Source organism: Gopherus flavomarginatus, unplaced genomic scaffold (assembly GCF_025201925.1).
Source record: "Gopherus flavomarginatus isolate rGopFla2 unplaced genomic scaffold, rGopFla2.mat.asm mat_scaffold_106_arrow_ctg1, whole genome shotgun sequence".
Taxonomy (NCBI): domain Eukaryota; kingdom Metazoa; phylum Chordata; order Testudines; family Testudinidae; genus Gopherus; species Gopherus flavomarginatus.
The window spans coordinates 2,461-24,762 of record NW_026114629.1 but is presented as its reverse complement, the minus strand read 5'-3'; the positions used below and the strand labels follow the sequence as shown (position 1 = coordinate 24,762).

The window sequence follows — 22,302 nt, the reverse complement described above, 5'->3', positions numbered from 1 at the left end:
TCTGACTTATTTACTTGATCTTAAAAGAGAACAACAAGGACCTGAGTCTCCTCCCTGTCAATGATCCTCTGCTCAGCGAATCAGGGTAGAGACTGAGGACGGGAGGCTGAGGATTCTCACCAGAGAGCCGAAAGGATGGCCCAGTTCACCGGTGGGGATCACTGCACGAGCACTATTTCAGTCCCACATTTTTGGGTGGACCTTCCATAGTGGGAGCTGCAGAGGACTTCCCTGCAACACACACACACAGCCCTCCGTCCTGTTGTTGGGAAGGGAACAGGAGAAAGGACAAAAGAAGCAAGAGAAGAAGAGGAGGGAGGGATGGAGGAAGAGGTTAAACAAAAAGGACAAACCCTAATGTCCCCAGTGATTCTAAGGGACAAAATCCCAGGTGCGCAATAAAATTCTGCCTCCTTAAGCTTGTGTTTTCCATGCCTAGAATTCACTTGTCACTAGATAGATCAGACTGAACAGGTTTCAAACCTCCAGGAGGCTCTTACTTTCTAAACAGGGACGGCTGTTTTCTAGTAAAATCACTACAAGGGAAGGAAGAAACTCGAAAGAGGTTCCTCCTGGCGCTCACGTCCATGACCCCAAATAATCTCTCAGTCCTCAAAGAGAGACCTGGAGAAGGAAACGTGCTGAACCAAAGCCACAGAGATTTCTGAGGTTTTCCTGGCCCCTCGCCCCTGTCCTGCCTGGCTGATGTCAGCATCTCTCTGTGAGGTCACCACCTCCCCACCACCTTTGACCAATAGTCTGAGGTCCTGCAAAAGGCCTTTGTGATGTCACTGCCACACCCCTCCCTTGCTGGGCTAATGTCCTGCCCCTGGCCAGGCCTTTGGAGGTTTGAGCTACTCCCTGTGGATCACCCCACTCAAGGAGCGTTCGTTCTAGGCAGCAAGCCGGCTAGACAGGAAAACGTCAGACGCTGCTCCCAATGCTACACTCAGTTTTTCAGAAATTAGTCGACTTCATGGTCAGAAGAAACCATTAGAGCGTCTAACCTGCATATCACAGGCCTCCGGTATGACACAACAGCTACTTTGGGGGCAAACACATTCCAGAAAGGCATCTAGTCTTCATTAAATGACATCAGGAGATGGTGAATCCACCACTTTCCTTGGTAGCTTGTTCCTGTGGTGAATCATCCTCGCTGTTGACTATTGTGCCTTAGTTGTAATATGAATTTGTCTCTTTTCACTTTCCAGCCATTGGGTCTTGTTATGCCTTTCTCTGCTCCATTCAAGAGCCCGTAAATACCCAACCTTTTCTCTCCATTAAGGCACTTCAACACTTCAATGAAATCACCTTTCAATCTTCTTTTGATAAGCTAAACAGGTTGAGCTCTTTCAATAGCTCACTGGAAGGCATTTTTCTCCAGCCCTCAGAACATTTGGTGGCTCTTTGCTGCCCTAGCTCCAATTTCACAACATCTTTTTCAAATGAGGACACCAAAACTGGAGGCAGTATAAAGGTTGTATAAAGGCAAAATTAAATAGGTTGCAGAGGAGATTTTTTTAATTTCGGCTTTTGTTGCTAAAAATTTTGTCTCTCTGCGGTGAGAAAAAACACTCCCCGAATGCCAAAATTTGAGCCATGAAAAGTGGCAGTGTGAACAGCACTTCATAGGTGGAGCTGTGCTCCCAGTGACGAAGCTCCTGCCCCTCATTGGAGGTAGTTTGGCTTTGTTGCCGGGGAAGCTCTCTCCCAGCGATAAGGACGGCCACACAGCGCACCTTACAATGGCATGGTTAGAGTGGCACAGCTGTACCGTGGTAAGGTGCGCGGTGTAGACACAGCCTCAGAGCTGGGGAAAGCCGACAGGCGCTGAGGAGCACAGGGTTCAGACAGAGACATCCGGTAGGAGAGGCACTAGTCACAGGGATTCTCTATAGCCTAGTAAGGTGGAGAGGATGGAAGATGATAATGTACAGGTAGGTTCTGATGAGAAACAGTGAAATGAAAGAGTCTCCCTCAATTACATCATGTAATAGCAGACAGCTAAAATGGGACACATTTTAGAAGTGCTTAAATACAAACGCTAAATGTCTAAGTACTAAGACTGGTGAATTTGAGTGCCTGGTATTGAGTGACGATATTGATAGAATAGGCATCACAGAAACCCCTGCACCCCCTCCTGCACCCACATGGGGAGACTGACCTGTGTGCATGGAGCAGCTGGCATTGCTGCCCCCCACTCCTCCCTAGAACGCTGCTCATCTGGGCACCCCTAGGGGCTGTGGGATGTGGGGGCAAGACGTGAGATCATCCGAGCTCCCTGCATCCAGGTCACTTTCCTCAGCTGGGCTGCATAGCGGGAGGGCAGAGAGCAGCAGCTTCTGATGCTCCCCTCACAACACAGCCCAAGTGGGAAAAGTGACCAGGACGCATGGAGCACATAGGGTTGCTCCTTACTCCCCTCAAACCTCTATGGACCTATGGAGGAGCATTGGGGCAGGGGAGAGCAACGAGCACCTTTGCACTGCCACACGGTGCCCTTTGACCCCTGGAGCCCTGGGCGGCTATCGGGGGGCCCCACCCCTAAGGCCAGCCAGGCTCCCCAGAACGAGCAGCAGAAAACACAAAGACTGGCCACACACTGAGCAGTGGTAGCCTGGGCAGCTCGTAATGGAGGCTCTGGGGGGAGGGGTGTTATAACATTTTTTCCGAGATTTGGACCTTAGCGTCCAAAATATGGGTGTTAGCATGAAAACCTCCAAGCTTAGTTACCAGCTTGGACCTGGTAAAGCTGCCACCAGCCAGGGATTTATACAGTGCCTGGCTTACTGTGGTCTCCCCAAAACCTTCACCGGGGGACCCTCTGACTCTGATGCCTTGAGTCTCACAACAAAGGGGAATAAACCATTTCCCTTCCCCCTCCTCCCCTCCAGGTGTTCCCTCCCTGGGTTCCTGAAGAGATATACAGAAGCAAGCTCCGTGAATCTAAACAGAGGGACTCCCCCCTCCCTGTTTCCAGTCCTGGAAATGGAAGTACCAAGATAGCTAATCTCTCTTCCCCCTTACCCAGAGGGTATGCAAAGTCAGGCTAGTAAATCTAACACAACGAGATTTTCCCTCTGACTTCTTCCTCCCACCAATTCCCTGGTGAGCTGCAGACTCAATTCCCTGGAGTCCCCACTAAAGAAAAAATCCAACAGGTCTTAAAAAGAAAACTTTATATGAAAAGAAAGAAAATGACATAAAAATGGTCTCTCTGTATTAAGGTGACAAATACAGGGTTATTTGCTTAAAAGAAAAAAATGAATAAACAGCCTTAACCAAAAAGAATACAATTTAAACATTCCAGCAACTACACACATGTAAATACAAAAAAAAACAATATAAACTTATTGTCTTATTATCTTTGTACTTAGAACTTGGAAACAGAAGATTAGAAAGGCAGGAGATAGAAAAATCACTCTCATAGCCGAGACGCCACAGCTCCTCACTAGGTGAGAGAGGGGAGCTCATTCAGACCCTGCTTACGCTTAGTATTTAAAAACTCCTTAGTGTCCCTATCTCTGCTGGCCTTAGATTTCTCCTCCTGTCCGCTTTTTGACAGCTTAGATGAGGTGACCGAGTGGTTAAGGTGATGGACTGCTACCCCGTTATGCTCTGCGTGGGTTCAAATCCTATTCTCATCAGAGGCATTTAGTCTTTACCCTCCTTTCTAGACAACCATCTACCCCTTTGGTACAATAACAGATCAAACAATGTTGCTTGTGTTACCCAAAATTGGGTCAGTTTGTAAGCTTAGAGAGGACTAATAATGCCCCTTCCCCCCAGAGTTTGGCAGAAAGCTGCACATTTATTAGCTTGATAGCTAAGCTCAAAAGAAGGGATGGGGGAGGATGTCACACTCATACTCATGCTCCCAGGACAGGCCTGGCAGTGGAGATGTCAGGATCCTTTAAGGTAAGTGTCCGACAGTGCGATGAAGATCAGTCTCCCTGAGGTACAATAGAATGTAACACAGCGAACCACAGGCCAGATGGGCCGGGTGAAGGGCATTCACTGGAGGTACAAAGGAGAGTGGGAAAGCCACTTCACAGGCATTCAAAGAGGGAAAGGACACAAGCTGGGGGAGGGGGGGAATTTAACAGACCTTTTGAGCATACAGGTTATACAGAGCATACAGATCACTGCTGCTCCTACAACATGATAAGTTCTCAAGCAGCATGTTTCTTACTTTGCCCATCTGTCAATTTTGATGATTATTGATGGACATATTTTGCCATTGGGTTGTGTGTTTACACAGAAATTGACATTTACCAACAAATATGCAATTCTTCCAAGCCTGCCTAGTCTGCAGTTGATGGGTTTAGAGGGAAACATTCACTCTTCCAGGTCCCCATGCCAGGCCTGTGCTCTCTAGGTTGTCAACTTCCCGCAATGCTGGGATCCTTCCCTCACCTCCCCCCAAACCACTGCCCCACCCCCACTTCCGGGGTCCCCTCCCCACACTGTCTAACTCCCCTGCTGGCAGGATCCCTTCCTGTTCCTTTCATTTCCTGCCTCCACTCTGGACAAAAGCTCTGCATTCTTCCCACACCAGAAGTTGAACCCAGGCCACCTGGGTGAAAACCAGGAATCCTCACCACTAGCCCATATGGGACTATTGTTGCATTTGACGAAGTGGGTATTCACCCACGACTGCTCATGCTCCAATACGTCTGTTAGTCTATAAGGTGCCACCGGATTCTTGGCTGCTATTATTACTACAACTCAGGCCTTGGCTACACTGGAGAGTTACAGTGCAGGTGGTGGCTTTACAGCGCTGTAACTTACTCCCCGTCCACACTGGCAAGGCACATACAGCGCTGTATCTCCCTGGCTACAGTGCTGCATGTGATCCACCTCGACGAGAGGAATAAAGAGAACAGAGCTGGTGATGGAGCGCTGAGGTGCCAGTGTAAACAGTGATTAATCTTACTACGCTGTCACTGACCTCCAGAACCTTCCCATAATGCTTTTAAGTACAGATAATGCTCTTTGTTTTGGTGTGAGCTCAAGGCTCCCGGAGCTGCTTATCTAAGAACCAAACACAGTTACTGTTTGCAGTGAATGAGCAGAGGCAGGGGGATCCCTTTGGAACGCCCACAGATGGTGTTTGCTTGAGGAGAGAAGCAGCCGGGTGGGCACGGGGGGGGGGTCTGTTTTGGATCAGCGGCTTATCTGGTCTGTGAGGAAAAAAACAAAGGCGGCTATTTGCATTTAGTGAATGAGAGAGGGGTAGGGGAGAGGCTTGAACTTGCCAGGCAGGGAGCTGACACAGTGTCAGCTCCAAAAATCCACTCGCTCTGTCTCCCCCACGCTCCGTGTCACACTCCACCCCACCCTTCTCTTTTGAAAAGCACATTGCAGCCACTTGAACGCTGGGATAGCTGCCCATAATGCACCACTCCCAACAGTGCTGCAAATGTGGCCATGACAGTGTGCTGGTAGCTGTCAGTGTGTCCACACTGCAGCGCTTTCCCTACACAGCTGTAGGAAGACAGCTTTAACTCTCAGTGCTGGACAGCTGCAAGTGTAGCCAAACCCTCTCTAAGCCGACCCCTTATAAGAACAGCATGGACTAGCATGACTAGCTGTCCCGATTTTTGGGTCTTTTTCTAAAATAGGTGCCTATTACCCCCACCCCGTCCCAATTTTTCACATTTGCTGTCGGATCACCCTAGCAGGGGTTGCACACAGGGCTGCATTAACCTTCAGGTGCTGAGGTTTCCCTCTCTCCATTCCCAGTGCCTGTGATCAGGAAACAGACATCAGGGCTCCCAGGTGCTGCACAGACCATGACTGAGATCAGACCCCATATTATGCAAGGTGCTGTACAATCCCTGGCCAACACTGAGACACCCAGGGGGTTCCCCTCAATTTCCCTGAGCCTCTGCTACCCAACTTCTTCTGACTCCATCTGGATCAACTCCCCTTGCAAAAACCCACTTTTCCAAACAGTCCTTCTTTCCTTGCCCCCTGATTCTGGTTTCACACCCTGGGACCATCTCCTCTCTTTGTCTCTCCTCCTCCATGTGAAGCAGAGATAGAGGCAACTTCAGCCACTGGAGTCAGCCTCAGCGAGCACTGCAGCCGGCCGCGGGGGAGGGGGGGTGTGTTTGCAGACACAGGAAGGGAGCAGCTGGGAGCAGGGGGTGCTGGGAAGAAGCCAGCAGAAGAACAAAGCTCAGAGACCCAATATGGGGAAATTCCAAAGGGCGGGGCTCTGACACAACCCAGGTGCGGCAGCTCCTGGGGGTGGGGCTCTGGCTCAGCTCGGGGGCGGGGCAGCTCCTGGGGGCGGGTCTCTGGCACAACCCAGGGTGGGGCTGCTCCTGGGAGAGGGGCTCTGGCCCAGCCTGGAGGCGGGGCAGCTCCTGGGGCGGGGCTGCATCACAGAGCGGGGGCGGAGCATCTCCCGGGGGCGGGGCTCTGGCTCAGATCGGGGGCGGGGCAGCTCCTGGGGGCGGGGCTCTGGCACATTGTGACGTGGAGCCGCTGTTCTCAACTGCTGCCAGGATCTGCCCCCAGCCCCGCTGGGATCCAGGCGGGGACAGAGACTGGGGCCCGGGGGTTCCCCTTGGTGTGGCTGGCGGGGGCGGGGGCGGGAGGGGAAGGGAGAAGCCGGAGCTGCAGGCGGGGGAAGTGCGGTGGGACATTGTGACCCGGAACCCCTGGGGAATGAGAGGCGGTGGGGGGGCGGGAAAGTGACTCTGACCCAGGGAGCCTGGGAGAAGCCTTGGAGCCGCCTCGGCCCCAGTGGAGCTGCAGGAGGATCCGCCCGCCCCGCTGGGATGGGGGGGAGGGGCGGACACCGGGCCCGGCCCAGGGGGGGCGGAGCCTGGGGCAGAGCCCGAGGCCCGGAGAGGGGGCGGAGCCGGGGGCCCGGCGGGGGGGGGCGGTGTATTAAATCACTCCCCATAGCAATGTGCTACTCCCGGGCACTGCGCATGCCCAGTAACAGTCGCTGAAGCCGCTGCCCTTCCCCGTGCCTGGACCAGCCGTAACGTTCGGCCGGGCGCTGGGGGCGGGGCTGGAGCGGGGCGGGGGAATAACAGGGAGCGCGGGGGGGGTGGGCGCAGAGCAGCAAATTGATGGGCGGGAGGGGGTCAGGCAGCTGGAGGCAGGGTTCCGGGGGGGCTAAAGGGCACAATCCGGGCTGGGGGTGGAGCAGGAGTTGAGCTCAGGGGGAGGCGCTCGCAGAGCCCCCCCCCTTTGGTGTGTGTGGGGTGTCAGGGCGGGGAGAAGCCAGAGTTGCAGGGAGGGGGAGGTCACTGGGGTGGAGGGGGTAGATCTGTCTCTGTGCAGCCAGGACATTCCCGGGGTGGAGGGGGAGGTGAGTTAACTGGATCATGTCCCTGTTTTTGCCACTTCCTCCCACACACACATTCTCTCAAGATTTCCCCTTTTCTCTCTCATTATCACACGTGGCTATAAAATCCAGGGAGATTCTCCTCCCCCCCCAATGATCAGCTCTCTAATTGCCTCTGATTTTCCCTTTTCTCTCCATACTTCTCAAATGTCATTTTAAAATCTCTCTGATGGGGGGTGGATTTTCCCACCCATTTTATCTGCAGCGATTTGTCCTTGTTTGGGTGGGAAATTGTTGCCCTGGGTCCTTCCCCAGAACATGGCTCCCACTGGAGTGGGATGAGATGAGGTTCCCGTTCTCTGCCAGGGCAGAGAAGGGAAGGGAGGAGCACATCCCCCCATGGAGACTGCCCAGACCCCATTTCCCAATCCCCCTGCTGCCCCCTTCCATTGTCCAGGGAGCCTTCCAGCTCCCCACCCCCGCTTAAATCAGCTCCTCAAAGGGCTCTGAGCTGCTCACGTGAATGGTTGGCCAAGGGCCGGGGGGGACCATCACATTCTGTTTATGTATTGTACAGTCATATAAAATCCAGTCCAACAGTCCCCCTTTTCCACTAGTTATTTAATAGCAACATCAAATCCCCTCCGATCTTGGTGGTTTTCTCTCATGTTATCAAATGTTGTTTGTGACAGGGTTCTCTCTGCGTGTCTCAAAGATTGATATAAAATACCCCAAACATTTGCCCCACTTCTCTCTAGTTGTTTTATTTCTAATTGAATATGATGGGTTGTTTCCCAGTGTGCTAAGATGCAGCCGCCTCTGGGGTGAATCCATGATGGCCATTATTTGCTAGTGACAGCCCGTGGACCTTTCTTGCCCTCCAGGCCTTCCATTCTCCTGTTAAAGAAGCACCCCCCAGGCTCCCTCTGCCTGTGTGACTGGCCAGCAGGAGGTGGTGTTAACTTTCTAGCCACTTCTCACACTCTGTGAGGTAACACTTGCAGGGGCAGGGAAGGTGTCTATGTGGGGAGATTGCAGCTGAAGGGGCATTGTGATAGGGGGAGGCCTCTGGGTGGCTGAGCAGGGGGTACCCTAGTCAGGTTGGTGGGTTGTGGAGGTTTGGGGTTTTCGGGGGTGGTGGTTCTGATGTGCCCATCCCTGAGGCTATGGGTCCTGGAGGTGAGTATCGCTGGGGGCCTGGTGGCTGCATAACAGTGGGGGTGGGTGTCTCTTGGGGAGGCGGGACAGAGGGTTAGAGGGAGCCTGGTTCTGTGCCAGGGGCTCTGTCTGTGCTTCCCCCGCTGGTTCCTGGTTTTGTTGCCATGCCCAGTGCACAGAGCTGGGGGAGGGGATCCCTGGCACTAGGTCAGGGCATGCCAGGGAAGCAGAGTGAGGGGTCCCACTGTAAAGCATCAGGGGGTCACACTGGGCAGAGGAGGGGGTCCCAGGCAAATGTCAGGGTAGATCGTTCTGGAGGATGGGGAAGTTCCTAGGCAGGCAGTGAGGGACTGAGTTCCCAGTGGGGGGGGTCCCTTGAGGGGGTCCCTGGCTGCTGGGGGCTCTTGGTGGGGGGAACCCTTTGGGATTCCCAACCTGGCAATCATGGTGTGGTGGGGGTTCTCTCGCCGGTGGAGCTTTGAGGGGTATCTGAGGTCCCTGGCCAGGGACTCTGGGGGCTGCATCCCAGGGAATATCTGATGGGCCCCTGGCTAGGGGGTGTCTGGGGCCCCTGGCTGGAGGGTTTGGGCTCTGGGTACTAGAGGGTGTCTGGGGGCTGCTGCTAACCATGATCCTTCTCTCTGGTCAACTTGTGCCAGAGTCCTGGCTCCTAGTCACCAGGTCACCAAGTCCATTCCCCAGTCACGTGCCCTATCACTGTGATAACTTTCTGTCCACTTAGCAAACACTGTTAGTGTGAAATCACAGATTTTGCTTTTCTCCTCTTTTGAAAACTGCAGAAACTTTCAGTTCCGTTTGGAAAATTTGTGCCCCCCGTCTTTGTCCTAGATCTGCGGGGGTGAGGGAGGTGGGAAGGGAGTCAGCACTGCCACACGATGGTCTTTTCCACAGCATTCTGGACTCATTCTTTCTGAAATCCGGTGTCATTGAGACCATTGTTAATCCAGAGTCACTGTATGGAAAGACAAGGAGTGATTCCAGATGGACAGTGGGTCAAATGAGATCAGCCATTCAACCTGTGAGGAGGGGCTCCCATTAGCTGCTCTCCCCAGAGAGCTAAAGGAGGGAAGCTGCTCAAACGTTCTGTCCCTCTCTGCTCAGGATATTGGGGTTCAGCTTCCTGGGTCAGATGCTGCAGCCTCCATTGTGATCTGGGAGACCAGGCTTGGCAGCTTCTGCTCCCCCAGTGGGGCTCTGTGCTGGGAAGTGACCTTAATTAAAGCTTCTTCTCTGCCCGGCCCAGGGGATGACTTTCTGCAGCTGGTCCTATCCCCCTAGGGCAGCCCTGGGCCCTGTTACTACTAAATTCTGAGCCAGAATCTCCAGGTAACTGAAAGACCTCAGGGAATGTCCTAGGGTCTGGCAAGAAAGTAACTCTGCACAAACAACCCCACCTCATTTCTCCTCCCATTAGCGGTTGCCAGGAGGATATCCAGCCATGGGAGAGCAAAGCCCCCAGGAATGGGACTGTCCCAGCCAGAGGGGCAGGGAGAGAGGACAGGGGAAGGAGAGACTGAAAGGGGCAGTGGGAGAAATGAATGTGGGGGAGAGATTTCCAGCTCTCTAGTCCACCCAGACACATGTATTGCTGCATCCTGGGGCAGAACCACTTTCCAGTGAACAAAACAAGGATCAGACAGAGCAAAAGCCAGTTCCTGACTCCATATCCCCTCTGCTGGGGTGTGGCTGCCGTGGGGTCAGTGTCTGAGGGAATCCCCCACAGTGACTCCTTTGGTTCTGCTCTTTTCTAGCCTCGTGTTCAGAGAAGGGGTGAGGGGAGGGAGAAGGGAGGTTAAAAATGTGTCTGTGGACTTAGCCTGGCAGGAGGGGCCAGGTCTAAATTGTAATAAACAGATTGAGCATTTCCCAGCATGACAGAATCTAGGGTGTCTGTCTGCAGGGAAAGGTCCTGGGGGAATTGTGATGTGAAATTAACTAAAACCGGTTCTGAAACCCCCACAACTGCCCTTCTCCCCCAGACAGGCTGCAGAATGACGTCCATGTTTTGCTCCAGCTCATCCCAGCCTGGCGTGGGACAGGGAAGAGAAATGGCTGCAGTGGAGTCAGTCCAGGTAGAGATTATCGGGGGGTTGCTGGTGGGTTCCTGCTGGAGGAAAGGGAGAGCAAATACACCAGAGGTGGGAAGGTTTGCAGAGTCTGGTTTGGAGGTTGGAGCGGGGCAGGAAATTCACAGCGTGGGGAAAGAAGGAGACCAGGGTGTGGCAGACCTGCTGGGAGTTATTTACTAAGTAGCCTAGATTCTAGGAACAGACCCGGGAGGTTTGGAGGTGAAAATGCCCTAATTTGTGAAGAGAGAAAATAACCCACCTACATGGAGCTAGTCAAACTGACCAGACTCCTACTGCTGGAGCCTGACCTCACTAACCAGCAGCTGCTGTGAGATATGTAGGGGAAACCCATGAGTCAGGCTTATTGGAGCTGCCTCTCCCTTCATATCCCGCTCCTCACAATGAGGAGGGTGTTGGGCATCCTACCAGCGAGCTCTCCCTGGACCCTGCTAGGGGCTCCATCTCCTGTATCAGTCAGTGGCTAGTAGGGGGGTGATGGATATGCTGGGAGAGATAAGGGGCTCTCTCTTCATCCCCTCACCCTGGCATTTGCTGGATACTCTGAGCCAGGTCGAGGTGGGACTCTCCTGACTATGATCCACCCAGAGCTTCCATTTGATTCACTCCTCTCTGCCACAAATAGTGGGGCTGTGAGTGGGGCAGCAAGTCCTTAGTGTTGGACTCTTGCTCTTTCAGGGGCCGGTGACCTTCAAGGAGATGGCTATCTATTTCACCAGGGAAGAGTGGGCTCTGCTGGACCCCGCTCAGAGAGCCCTCTACTGGGATGTCATGCAGGAGAATTATGAGACGGTGGTCTTGCTGGGTAAGGGTTCCTGTCCCTTCTGTTCTTGGAAGGGGAAATGAAGAGTGAAAGTTCACGCCACCCCCATAATGCCATCTGTACCCTGTCCTGTTTCAGCATCACCCCAATAGGCCAGTGACACACATACTACCAGAGACCCTCCTCTGCTGCAGAACACTTTGGGAACAGAGCACAGGAGCCGTATTGCACAGTGTCAAATAGCTCCTGTTTCCTCAAGTGAAACTGGGAGTTAGGTCTGGCATAACTGTCCCATACCCCTAATCATTTTTGTTGCCCTTTTCTGAACCTTTTCCAATTCCAATATATCTATTTTTGAGATGGGGTGACATGTGCATGCAGTATTCAAGATGTGGGTGTATCATGGATTTATTTGCTGTTTTTACAAATATGATCTATGAGATATTCTGTCATATCTATCCCTTTCTTAATTATTTTCAACATTGCTCACTTTTTTTCACTGCTGCTGCACATTGAGTGGATGTTTTCAGAGAACTATCCACCGTGACTCCAAGATCCATCTCTTGAGTGGAAACAACTAATTTAGACCCCATCATTTTGTATGTATAGTTGGGATTGTGTTTTCCAATGGGCTGCACTATGTGCTATCCTGTCATCTAGCACTGCTGAGATCCTGGATTCAGTAATATCCCTGCCCTTCCTGTTCCCTTTCTCCACCGAACCCCGCCAGCCCATGCTTCCTGTTCCCAGCTTCCCCAGGATTCTCGCACTGTCTCTGAACCTCTCTGTCAGCAAGAAGCAGTGCCAGGGACACTTGCCCTCTGTCTGGAGTCTTCGATTTCTGGGACATGGATTTACTTTCTCTGTGTTGTAAGAGGCTCTGTCATAAGGAGTGTCTGTGACGTTACCCAGAGTACAATCTGGACTGCTAAATAGCTGTCCCTTCAGTCCTCCAGCATGGGGTGCCTTTTCCACTGTTTTCCCGCGAGAACAGCCCCTCTTGGCCACTTAACACACAGTCTCCAGCATGTAACTCACTCCCAGCTATACAGTATTGAGTGCTGCTAGACAGCCACTCATGAACTACACCTCAGGAGAAAACCAGAAAATTCTCAAGTGCCCAACTTTCCCCCAGAAATGTGCATCTTGCACTGTCCAGCACGCTACTGAATGACACAAGCTCATATAAAGTCTGTCATTTCATCAGAGGAAAATGACATGCACCAGCTTGTTATCCCAAACAAAGTTTCCAACACACTTCAATTCACACATACTTGTTAGATGAACAATAAACCAAGATTGTTAACTACCAAAAACTAAAACTAGGCCCAGTCCATGAAAGGGGCACTCCCAGGAGAGACTGTATAAAGGCTGGAACATGAAACACCTTTGTAAACCTGAGACAGCTGCCTTGGGGACAATGACAGGGAGAATCCCACAAAGTGACTCCTTTGTTTCTGCTCTTCTCTGGCCTCCGACTGTTCCTTCCAAGGTGGAGTACTTTGCACTTGTCTCTACTGAATTTGATCCTATTTACTTCAGATCATTTCTCCCGTTTGTCCAGATCATTTTGAATTTTCATCAAATCCTCCAAAGCACTTACAACCCCTCCCAGCTTGGTGTTGTCTGCAAATTTGATACGTGTAAGAGAGAGACTGTTACTGGGAGGGTTTCCCCATGTGTCAGAGGGTTACACCCTGGTGGGAGGGGGCTAGGCCTGTACTGGAATAAGGTCACTCTGTGCTTCACAGTGTGCCAGAACCTAGAATGTGCATTAGCAGGGGAAAAGCTGGGGGGAATCGGCTTGTGGAATGGACAAAAGCGTAGTCTGAATTCTCACACTTTGCCCTTTTCACCCCGGCAGGCCAGAGAATAACATCCATGTTTTGCTGCAGATCATCTCGTCCTCCCAGGGACAAGGAAATGGCTGCAATGGAGCTGGCTCAGGTAAGAGATTATCAGGGTGGCGGGTTCTGCTTGGAGGTTGAGGAGCAGTAAATGCATAAGAGGGTGGGAATTGCTAGAGGTGGTGGGAAGCAGGAAATATCTCGGGTGGAGATTGGGAGGGGACAGCATGTGACAAACCTGTTGAGACTTGTGTAGTGTAGGGCGTGATGGGTTGTCACCCCCAGGAGGCAGTTTGTGAAGCTTCTGGGAACTGCTGTGTCCTCTAACCCTCACGCTGGGCTGGCCCTTCTCACACTGCTTTGCTGGAGATTTCGCCAGCCTCTCTAGGGCCTGTTATCACCCAACACAACAGCAGGTGGCGCCATGCAGCCAACTAAGCTACCTGAGTGCGTTACCTAAGCCACTCAAGGACAGATAGAAGACAAGAGCCAATTTCCCACTCCCCAACCTTGCACACTTGCTGTAGTATAAATCCAGAATGATACCATCTTATAGTGCACGGGGATCTCTATAATGCAAGCTCATTAATGTAGTTCCCCTTCCCCTCCATATGGGACAGATGTGCACAACAAGCTGAGATTTTCCTCAGACACTTCACTCAAAATACGCTGGTTAAGATAAAGCATCAAACAAGTTTATTAACTGCAGAAAGATAGATTAAGTGATTATAAGTGATAACAAACAGATCAAAGCAGATTATTTAGCAAATAACCAAAACTCAGACTAAGCCTAACATACTAGATGGATAGAATTTGAATTAGCAATTTCTCACCCTGACTGATGGTACAAGCAGTCCCCCAAGTTTCCATACACAAGCTAGAAATCTCTTGATCCTGGGAGCAGCACTTCCCCCACATCCGTTTTTGTTTCTCAGGTGTTTCCAGAAGTTCTCTTGTGTGGGGAATGAGGCCAAGAGATGATGTCACACCCCACCTTATGTAGCTTTTCCATATGGTGGGAGCCTTTTGTTCCAAACTCAGTTCCTAGTCCAGTTTGTGGAAAAATACAGGTACTAAAATGGAGTTTAGTGTCATGTGGTCTGGTCACAGGCCCTGCTGAGTCATAGTAGCCATGACTCATAGGCTGGCTGAAACATTCACAGGAAGGCTAAGCTCTTCCACAGTCCATTGTCTTTGTTGAGCCATCAGCGCTGTCTGGCTTCTTCATTGCTGTACCTGAAAGGCTCGTTGTGGGTGTTACCCAGAGTAAGCACATTTGAAATACAGATACAGAGTCAATATCCATAACTTCAGATACGAACATCATATGTGCACACAAATAGGATAATCATATTCAGCAAATCAGAACTTTTCCAGTGACACCACACATGATGCTTCTTGTACAAAATAGATCATAATTATGTCCTAATCATATTATAATCATACCACTATGATGAATATGGGGGTGTAGTGTCAGATAGGTCCTTATTTCAAGGCACAGGAGTTGGGAATGGAACTTCCCCTCTTTGTGGAACAGGAAATAACCCTCTAGCCAGGGCTGGGACAACTTCCCAGACTCCCAGTGATGGAGCCTGAATCTCCTGGCATTTCATTAATTACCACCAACCCCAATCTTTGTGGCAACTGTAAACTTTATCAGTGATGATTTTGTACTCTCTTCTAAGTCATGGATAAGAATGTTAAATAGCACAGGGCCAAGAACCAAACCCTGCAGGAACCTGCTAGAAAGAAATCCACTCGACCATGGTTTTCCATTTACTATCAGAGTTTTTAATCTATTTAATGTATGCCATGCTTATTTTGTATCATTCTAGTTTTTTTTTAGTAAAAATATTGTGGTGATCAAGTCATGTCCCTTACGGAAGTTTAGGTATATTACATCACTACTATTAGCTGCAACCAAACTTTTGATCTCATCCAATAAGGATATCCCGTTTGTTTGATAGGCTCTATTTTCTCTAAACCTTTGTTAATGGGCACTACAATTCTGACCTTCTAACTTCTATTCTTTACTATTGACTTCCCCTTTCTTCCATGTATTTTATTTGTAGAGTGCTGGGATTCCTACCAGGGAGCCACTAACAGGGTCCAGAGACAGCCCCATCTCCTATATTTAGCTCTGGCTAGTAGCTATGTGATAAATGTGAAGACCTTGCTTCTATCTGTCAGCAGGGAGACACAAAGGTTCTCTCTTTCTACCCTCTGATGCCTCCTGGCTGCTGTAAGCAAGGTGGGGTGGGACTCTGTTAACATGTGCCTTCCGGAGCTTCCATTTCCCTGCTGTTCTGTGAATAGTGGGGTTGTGAGTGGGTCAGCAGGTACTGAGGGTTGGACTCTTGCTCTTTCAGGGGCTGATGACCTTCGAGGAGGTGGCTGTGTATTTCTCCAGGGAAGAGGGGACTCTGCTGGACCCCACTCAGAGAGCCCTCTATAGGGATGTCATGCAGTAAAACTATGAGACGGTGGTCTTGCTGGGTAAGGATTCCTGTCCCTTCTGTTCTTGGAAGGGGAAATGACGAGTGAAGGTTCACGCCACCCCCACAGTGCCATAAGTACCCTGTCCTGTTTCAGCATCACCCCAATAGACCAGTGACACACATACTACCGGAGACCCTCCTCTGCTGCAGAACACTTTGGGAACAGAGCACAGGAGCAGTATCACACAATGTCAAATATCTCCTCTTTACTCAAGTAAAACTGGGGGTTACGTCCAGCATAATGAACAGAAGCTTCCTACCCCCAGCCTTCTCTCAAACCCTGAGCCTTCTCTACCCAAACCAGAATGTGCTTGGGGTGTAACAAGCAGGCGGCTGGAATCAGAGCTGCCGGTCCAGGGTTACTTATCATACAGACACTCAGTGCGTCCTTGAACGCTGGCTGGGAGTATCCAGACAGGGGAGCTCCAGCAGCAGAACACTGAATCTCACCCTGGATTACAGATAACACAACTCCTCACTGATCTAGATTGTACCCTAGCATGTGAAAATGGCCTAGGTTGGTAGTGACATTTCTTGAGACATGGAGAGTCTTGCTCCCATATCACCAGGTGTAATAAAAATAACAGGAAAGGCCAAATATGGAAAACTGATTGTTCAGCTTGCTTTTGACCTGCATCATATTTTGCAATATATTCCAAATAAGGAAATTAACGTGCAACGTATGTGTCATTGTTTGTGGTTTTAAGTTGTAAAAGGCTTGTGTGATTTTTAGCTTGGGGACAGTATTCCAATAGCTGTCGCCCCCTGCGTCCTTGTAAACAAGAAAAGAGCCTCAGGCTCAGCTGATTCAAAATCAGTCCTGTGGTAGTTTTCCACAACAGCCTCAATAGGTCCCTGTGATGGAATGTAAGGCTACGTCTAGACTACCCACCGTATCGGCGGGTTTAAATCGATTGCTCAGGGAAAGATATATCGCGTCTCATCTAGATGCCATATATCGATCCCCAAGCGCGCTTATATCGATTCTGGAACTCCACCAACCCCAACAGAGTTGCGGATTCGACAGGGGGAGCCGCGGACATCGATCCCGTGCGGTGAGGATGGGTTAGTAATCCGATCTTAGATATTCTACTTCAGCTACGTTATCCACGTAGGTGAAGTTGTGTATCTAATATCGATTTCCCCCGTAGTGTAGACCAGCCCTTAATGTCTTCACACCTTCCCCCTGCAGGAGAATGGCTGTTTGACCAGCTGTTTGCCTTGCTGTCTCTGAGGAACTGGTCTGTGGGTGTTCCCCAGAACTGAAACTTTTTCAGTAATATCATACTGTAAAATCTCACCATTTTACATACAGTGTTACTACACATTTTAACAGGAGGATAATGTTCACTAGGTTATGTGTTTTCTAATGATACCTCACAAGCCATACTGGGTATAAAATTGATGATAATTTTCTAGAAGAGTGAACACAGAGATATAGACTGACACAGTGTCTGTGTGTGTGTTCCCAGCAGATATGTGGGTATTTCAATCCTTCATAAGCACAATGTTTGGCATCTTCAAGGACCTGGGGAACTGGTCCTGGGAATTCACTAGTTTAGCAAGTATGAGACTGCATGAAATTGTGAGACCCTTTGGTATTAATAATAAAATAATATAATCTGATAAAATTGCAATGAATCATGCTAGGTATGCCATGTAAAGTGGCAATGAAAATGTTATGATTTGCCAAGTATGATAATTTTGTTTCTATGTTTCTATCACCCTTGTATTGTGAGTTACAGATATGTAGGGTATATCTGTATTTCCAGACTTGTGCAGTTTTTCTGGGTGACACCCCCAGACATATTGGCATCAACACTGCCTAGCCTGTTTGCTGGCCCATTGAGGGTCATCAGCTGTACAATGAGCCCATGGACCAAGGGGATACACCTATTGAGTCAGCAAGACATGCTGGGGTATGCCTGTGTAATGAGACCTCCAAAGCTTTTCCATGCCATGTACTGTGAAGCTTGTGTTTGGGACACAGGAAGTACAAGCCACATGGCAAAAGGAATATAAAGCGCAGCTGCATCATCTCCATCTTGTCTTCAATTCCCTTTCCTACCTCTGGAGCAACTTCTCTACAAATTGAACCCTGGAACAAAGGACTGAATGACCCATCCAAGCTGTGGATGCGTTCCAGACAGACTTTCAAGACAGCAACTCACCAATACTGCTAAGAACCTGATATATCCATTTTGGAATGTATCTGACTGCTTTTCCATTTAACTTCTTTCTGTCTTTCTTTCGTTTAAACCTTTAGTTTAGATGCTAAAGAATAGTCTGGAAGGATGGAATTTAACTTCATTCTTTCATTTGTTCTTTCTTCTAAACATTTAGTTTAACTGCTAAAGGATTGGCTGTCAGCATGGTATTTTGGATGAGATCCAAACCTATAGTGACTGGGTAATGTGGCTGACCTTCCACCCACCCACTTCCTGGATCCAATTAGGATCACTCTCCTGCTGCCCTCTGGCCATGCTGTATCACAGTGAGCAGAGTTTTTAAATAACCTCTCACTGTACGGGACCTAGTTGCTGATTAAGAGTCAGAGAACTGTCATGCAATAAAGGGGGCAGTGTGATTTCTTTTTTCAGAGTCTCGTTAACCAGTGTGTGGGATCAGAAGCACAGTTTGTGACTGGTCAGTGAGTTTAACTTCAGTGTTAACCACCAGTTTGGGGAGCATCTGCTCTCCCTTTTTCAGCCTGCTCTGACCTTGGCATTTTCAGTGAGGACTGCCCCAGGCACACGAGGTCACACTAAGCACTGAAGATAAATTAATAGAATGTTTTTGATGATTAAGTTGTATGAAATCAACTGAACTCCTTTGTTTTCTTTAATCTGAGCAGGGTTTCTGGTTTTCCAACGTGATGTGATCTCCCAGCTGGAACAAGGGGAAGAGTCATGGGTCCCAGAGCTGCAGGGTTCAGAGGAAAGAGAGATCCTGAGATCTCCCAGCACAGATGAGGAAACATTAAACCAACTCAGAATCTGTAAGTGCCTGAAAGAAACATCTGGGATGCCCTACAAAGGTCTTGGGAAGTCTCTCAGTTCATTATTGTCCATAGCAGGGGTCGCATCAACAGGGTAAATATAGGTCAAGGCTTCCTATAGATCCTAGCAGACACCGGCAGTAGCTTTCTCCCTTCCCCCTGCGAAGTTGGATGAGATGTGAAGGCTGAATTGATCCCCTCCTCTCTCCTGTTGGGAGGAGCTGAGTTCCTGATTTTTATTCGACCTCTCTCCAGCACTTGTTTTGGTTTGGCCTTCCCCTTTCCATCCCTGTTTGAGGTTTCTGTCTCTATCACAGCAGGTGATGCAATGACATGTGAGAAAGAGGAGCAGAATTCTCAGCAGGGAAATGTTGAGCAAGTGGATAAACACAGAGCATTATCGCAAAGAATGAAAAGGAATGTGTCCAGCAGTCACGAGCAGGGAAGATCCTGTGAGGTTCAGCACAGACCAGAAAAAGAGCAGGGAAACCAGCCAGGGGAGAAAATAGATAAATTTATTTCCTGTCAGGGAACTCAGAAGGGCCTTAAGGAAACCAGAATACAGCAGGAAATCTGCAGGGAAAAGCAAAAAAATGCCAGCTCTTAGTGTGGGAAAAACTTCACTTACAGATCAGGCCTTTCTCAACATCAGAGAATCCACACAGGGGAGAGGCCCTATGAATGCCATGAGTGTGGAAAACTCTTCACTCAAAGATCAGCCCTTATTAGGCATCAGAGAATCCACACAGGGGAGCGGCCCTATGAATGCCGTGAATGTGGGAAGTGCTTCAGTAACAGATCAGTCCTTATTACCCATCAGAGAATCCACACAGGAAACAGGCCCAGCGAATGCCGTGAGTGTGGGGAAAACCTTCAATCGCAGCTCAAACCTTATTAGGCATCAGAGAATCCACACAAACGAGAGGCCCAGCGAATACCGTCAGCAGGCCTGCACGACTCGTAAAGCGGCAAGGGCCACATTACTCTGAAGAAAACAGCTAAGGGCGGAAACCCTCCGGCCCTGCGGAACCACCCCCACCTCAGGACTTCCCGGCCCGGTGGAAACACCCCGCCCAGCCCTGCAGAAACAAACCCTCCTTCCCCAGCACCGCCCCACCAAAACAGCTGTGGGTCAAAAAGGAAGGTTGGGGGTAGGGTGGTGATACTTGATTTTAAATCAACCAGGGGCTCCCAGCTGAAGAGGTGGCTGGGAGCCCTCAGAGTCAAATTAAAGGGCCTGGGGCTCGGTGGCTGGGGGAACCCGGAGCTTTGTGGGGCTGGGGCAGCGATTTAAAAGGCCCAGAGCTGTTGCTGAGAGGAGCCTAAGCCCTTGAAATCCCAGCCCCACTCCATCCGCTGGAGCTGTGGCCGGGATTAAAAGGGCTCTGGGCTGCCTGCAGCCGCAGGGATCTCTGAGCCCTTCAAATCTCAGCCGCTGCTGCGATTCAAAGGGCTCTGGGCTGCCCGTGGTGGCAGAGAAGTGATTGAGGATGTCACCCTAAACCAGTGGTCCCCAAACATTTCACACTGTGCCCTCTTATCCATGGCTGTGGCCCCTCAGAAGCCACAGTCGAGAACTGGGGCTGGGAGTGGGGCTGTTGCTTGCTGGGGAGAGGGGTGTGGACAGTGGTAAAGGGGTCGACGCCGGGCTGGGAGCCAGAGTCTCAGGCTGAGGGTGGGGTTGGGGAAGAGCTGGGACAGAGTGCTGCTGAGTAGTGCTCCCTCCCTGCCCTCCATAGGGGCTGGCTCAGGCCCTGAGGTGCCTACCCCTCCATCAGGACGCAATAGGTATGTTCTGCTGCCCTTCACTCATACAGGAAGGAGAATAACATTTCATTCCACTCAATCCTAAAGTGATTTGTAACCCACCACCATCCCAAACTGGTCATTTTGGGAAAGCGGCCCCATCATGCTGCATACCTAGGCAGAGTAGGTGTGTCTATGCAAACAGGGTCTGTTCCTGAAGTCTTTCCCCCAGTTCCTCACTAGATGTGAGTGGGGAGCTCATTCAGCCCCTGCTTACGCTTAGTATTTAAAAACTCCATCATATCCCTATCTCTGCCGGCCTTAAATTTCTCTTCCTGTCCATTTCCTGACAGCTCAGGTGAGGTGACCGAGTGGTTAAGGTGATGGACTGCTAATCCATTGTGCTCTGCACGCATAGGTTTGAATCCCATCCTCACTGGAGGCATTTGGTCTTCACCCCTCCTTTATAGACAACCATCTCCCCCTTTGGTACAATAACAGCTCTAGCAATGTTGCTTCCTACAAACAAAAACCTTCTGAGAAATTCAGACTCCCCCATTGCTTTAAATAAAATGTCTAAATCCCACATTTCTAAAATGTTTTTCTCTAGTCCTGTATTTCTTAGCTTTTCTCTCAAAAGGTAACATCCTCATAATCTCTCCCAAACACCCTGGGACCTGCCCAAATTCTTAAAATACTCCCATCCTGAGCAAGGCCTCAACAGTGAACCAGAGCTAGTGTCTAGGCCAAGCTGTTCTGAAGGAGGCAACTCAAACATTTTCTCTCTGCTTCCCTTGGCAAAGTCTGACTGGGAAAAGAAAATCCCCCAAACTGAAAATTTTCTGCTGAAAAACCAATACTAGTCTGTTTGGGGACTTTGGTTTGAATGCATTATTATTATTCTCTTCTGATTTCTGAATCAGTTTTGTCATCCAGGTGTGTTTCCAGCTGTTGAGTTGTGGGGAGAGAGGCCAAGTCATGATGTCTCTACCCCTCTTTCATAGTTCCTTCCAACTTTCTAGAAAGCTCCTTTGCTAGGATGTGAGTCAAGCAGTGCCCATTGTTGCTGTGTTATCTCGGAGAAGTCTGCATTGTACACGGTTCCTGGGATAGTCCTTGGGAGTGTGGATCCCTTTCATGGGCCAGCAGCGAGTCTGATTCCTCCATTCTCACACCTGAAAGGCTGATGGTGGGCATTTCCCAACCTCATAACATATCTCAGTAACACACACAGAGCAAACTTCATAACTTCCCAGCCAATGCTACACACACAGACCAACACAATATTAATGTTCAACAGATCAAGACTTTTGAAATGATACCTCACCAGGCAGACTTTGTACAAACCGTGTCATCATTATGAGAGTGGTGAATATGGGGCTTCGAGGTGCTACTCTGAGCACAGCGTGCCACATCTGGGCTGACATTGCAATGGAGATGTACCCATAGAGTCCATCTCTGCTAGGATAAAGATGGCAGCATGGCTGGCCTGGGTCATCTGACTTGAGCTCATGGAGCTAACGCTGAGGGGCTAAAAACTGTGATGCAGATATTTGTGTTCACGCTGAAGCCTGGGTTCAGAAACCCTCACCCTCCTGGGGTGTCTGAGGTTGGGCGCAAGCCCATCTGTCTGCACTGTAATGTTATAGTCTTGCAGCCCAAGCCCCATAACACCGAGTCAGCTGGCCGGGCTTTGAGACAGGTGCCCTGCATGTTTTAATCACAGTGTAGACATAACATTAGGATACATCTACAGTGCAATGAAACACCATGGCAGGCCCATGTCAGATTAATCAGGGTCATGCGGCTTGGTCTGTGAAGTTGCATTATACGTATCTCGGCTCAGGCTCTGTACCCTGCTCTAGGAGCCCAGAA

At 50.0% G+C, this 22,302-nt stretch overlaps 1 protein-coding gene and 1 non-coding gene across 2 annotated transcripts in view; both read left to right on the top strand.

Annotated features, from left to right (window-relative positions):
* LOC127041937 (zinc finger protein 558-like) overlaps window positions 1-14,165 on the top strand; it is a 59,945-nt gene extending 45,780 nt beyond the window's left edge. Inside the window, exon 4 of the mRNA XM_050935687.1 lies at window positions 14,121-14,165. Within this exon, the coding sequence (XP_050791644.1) occupies window positions 14,121-14,153 (33 nt within the window). The 3' untranslated portion in view covers window positions 14,154-14,165. The remainder of the gene's footprint in view (window positions 1-14,120) is intronic.
* Window positions 14,166-20,784: 6,619 nt separating this feature from the next.
* On the top strand, window positions 20,785-20,866 carry TRNAS-GCU (transfer RNA serine (anticodon GCU)). Its single transcript has one exon. It is a non-coding gene; the product is annotated as a tRNA-Ser (tRNA).
* The last annotated feature ends 1,436 nt before the right edge of the window (window positions 20,867-22,302 follow it).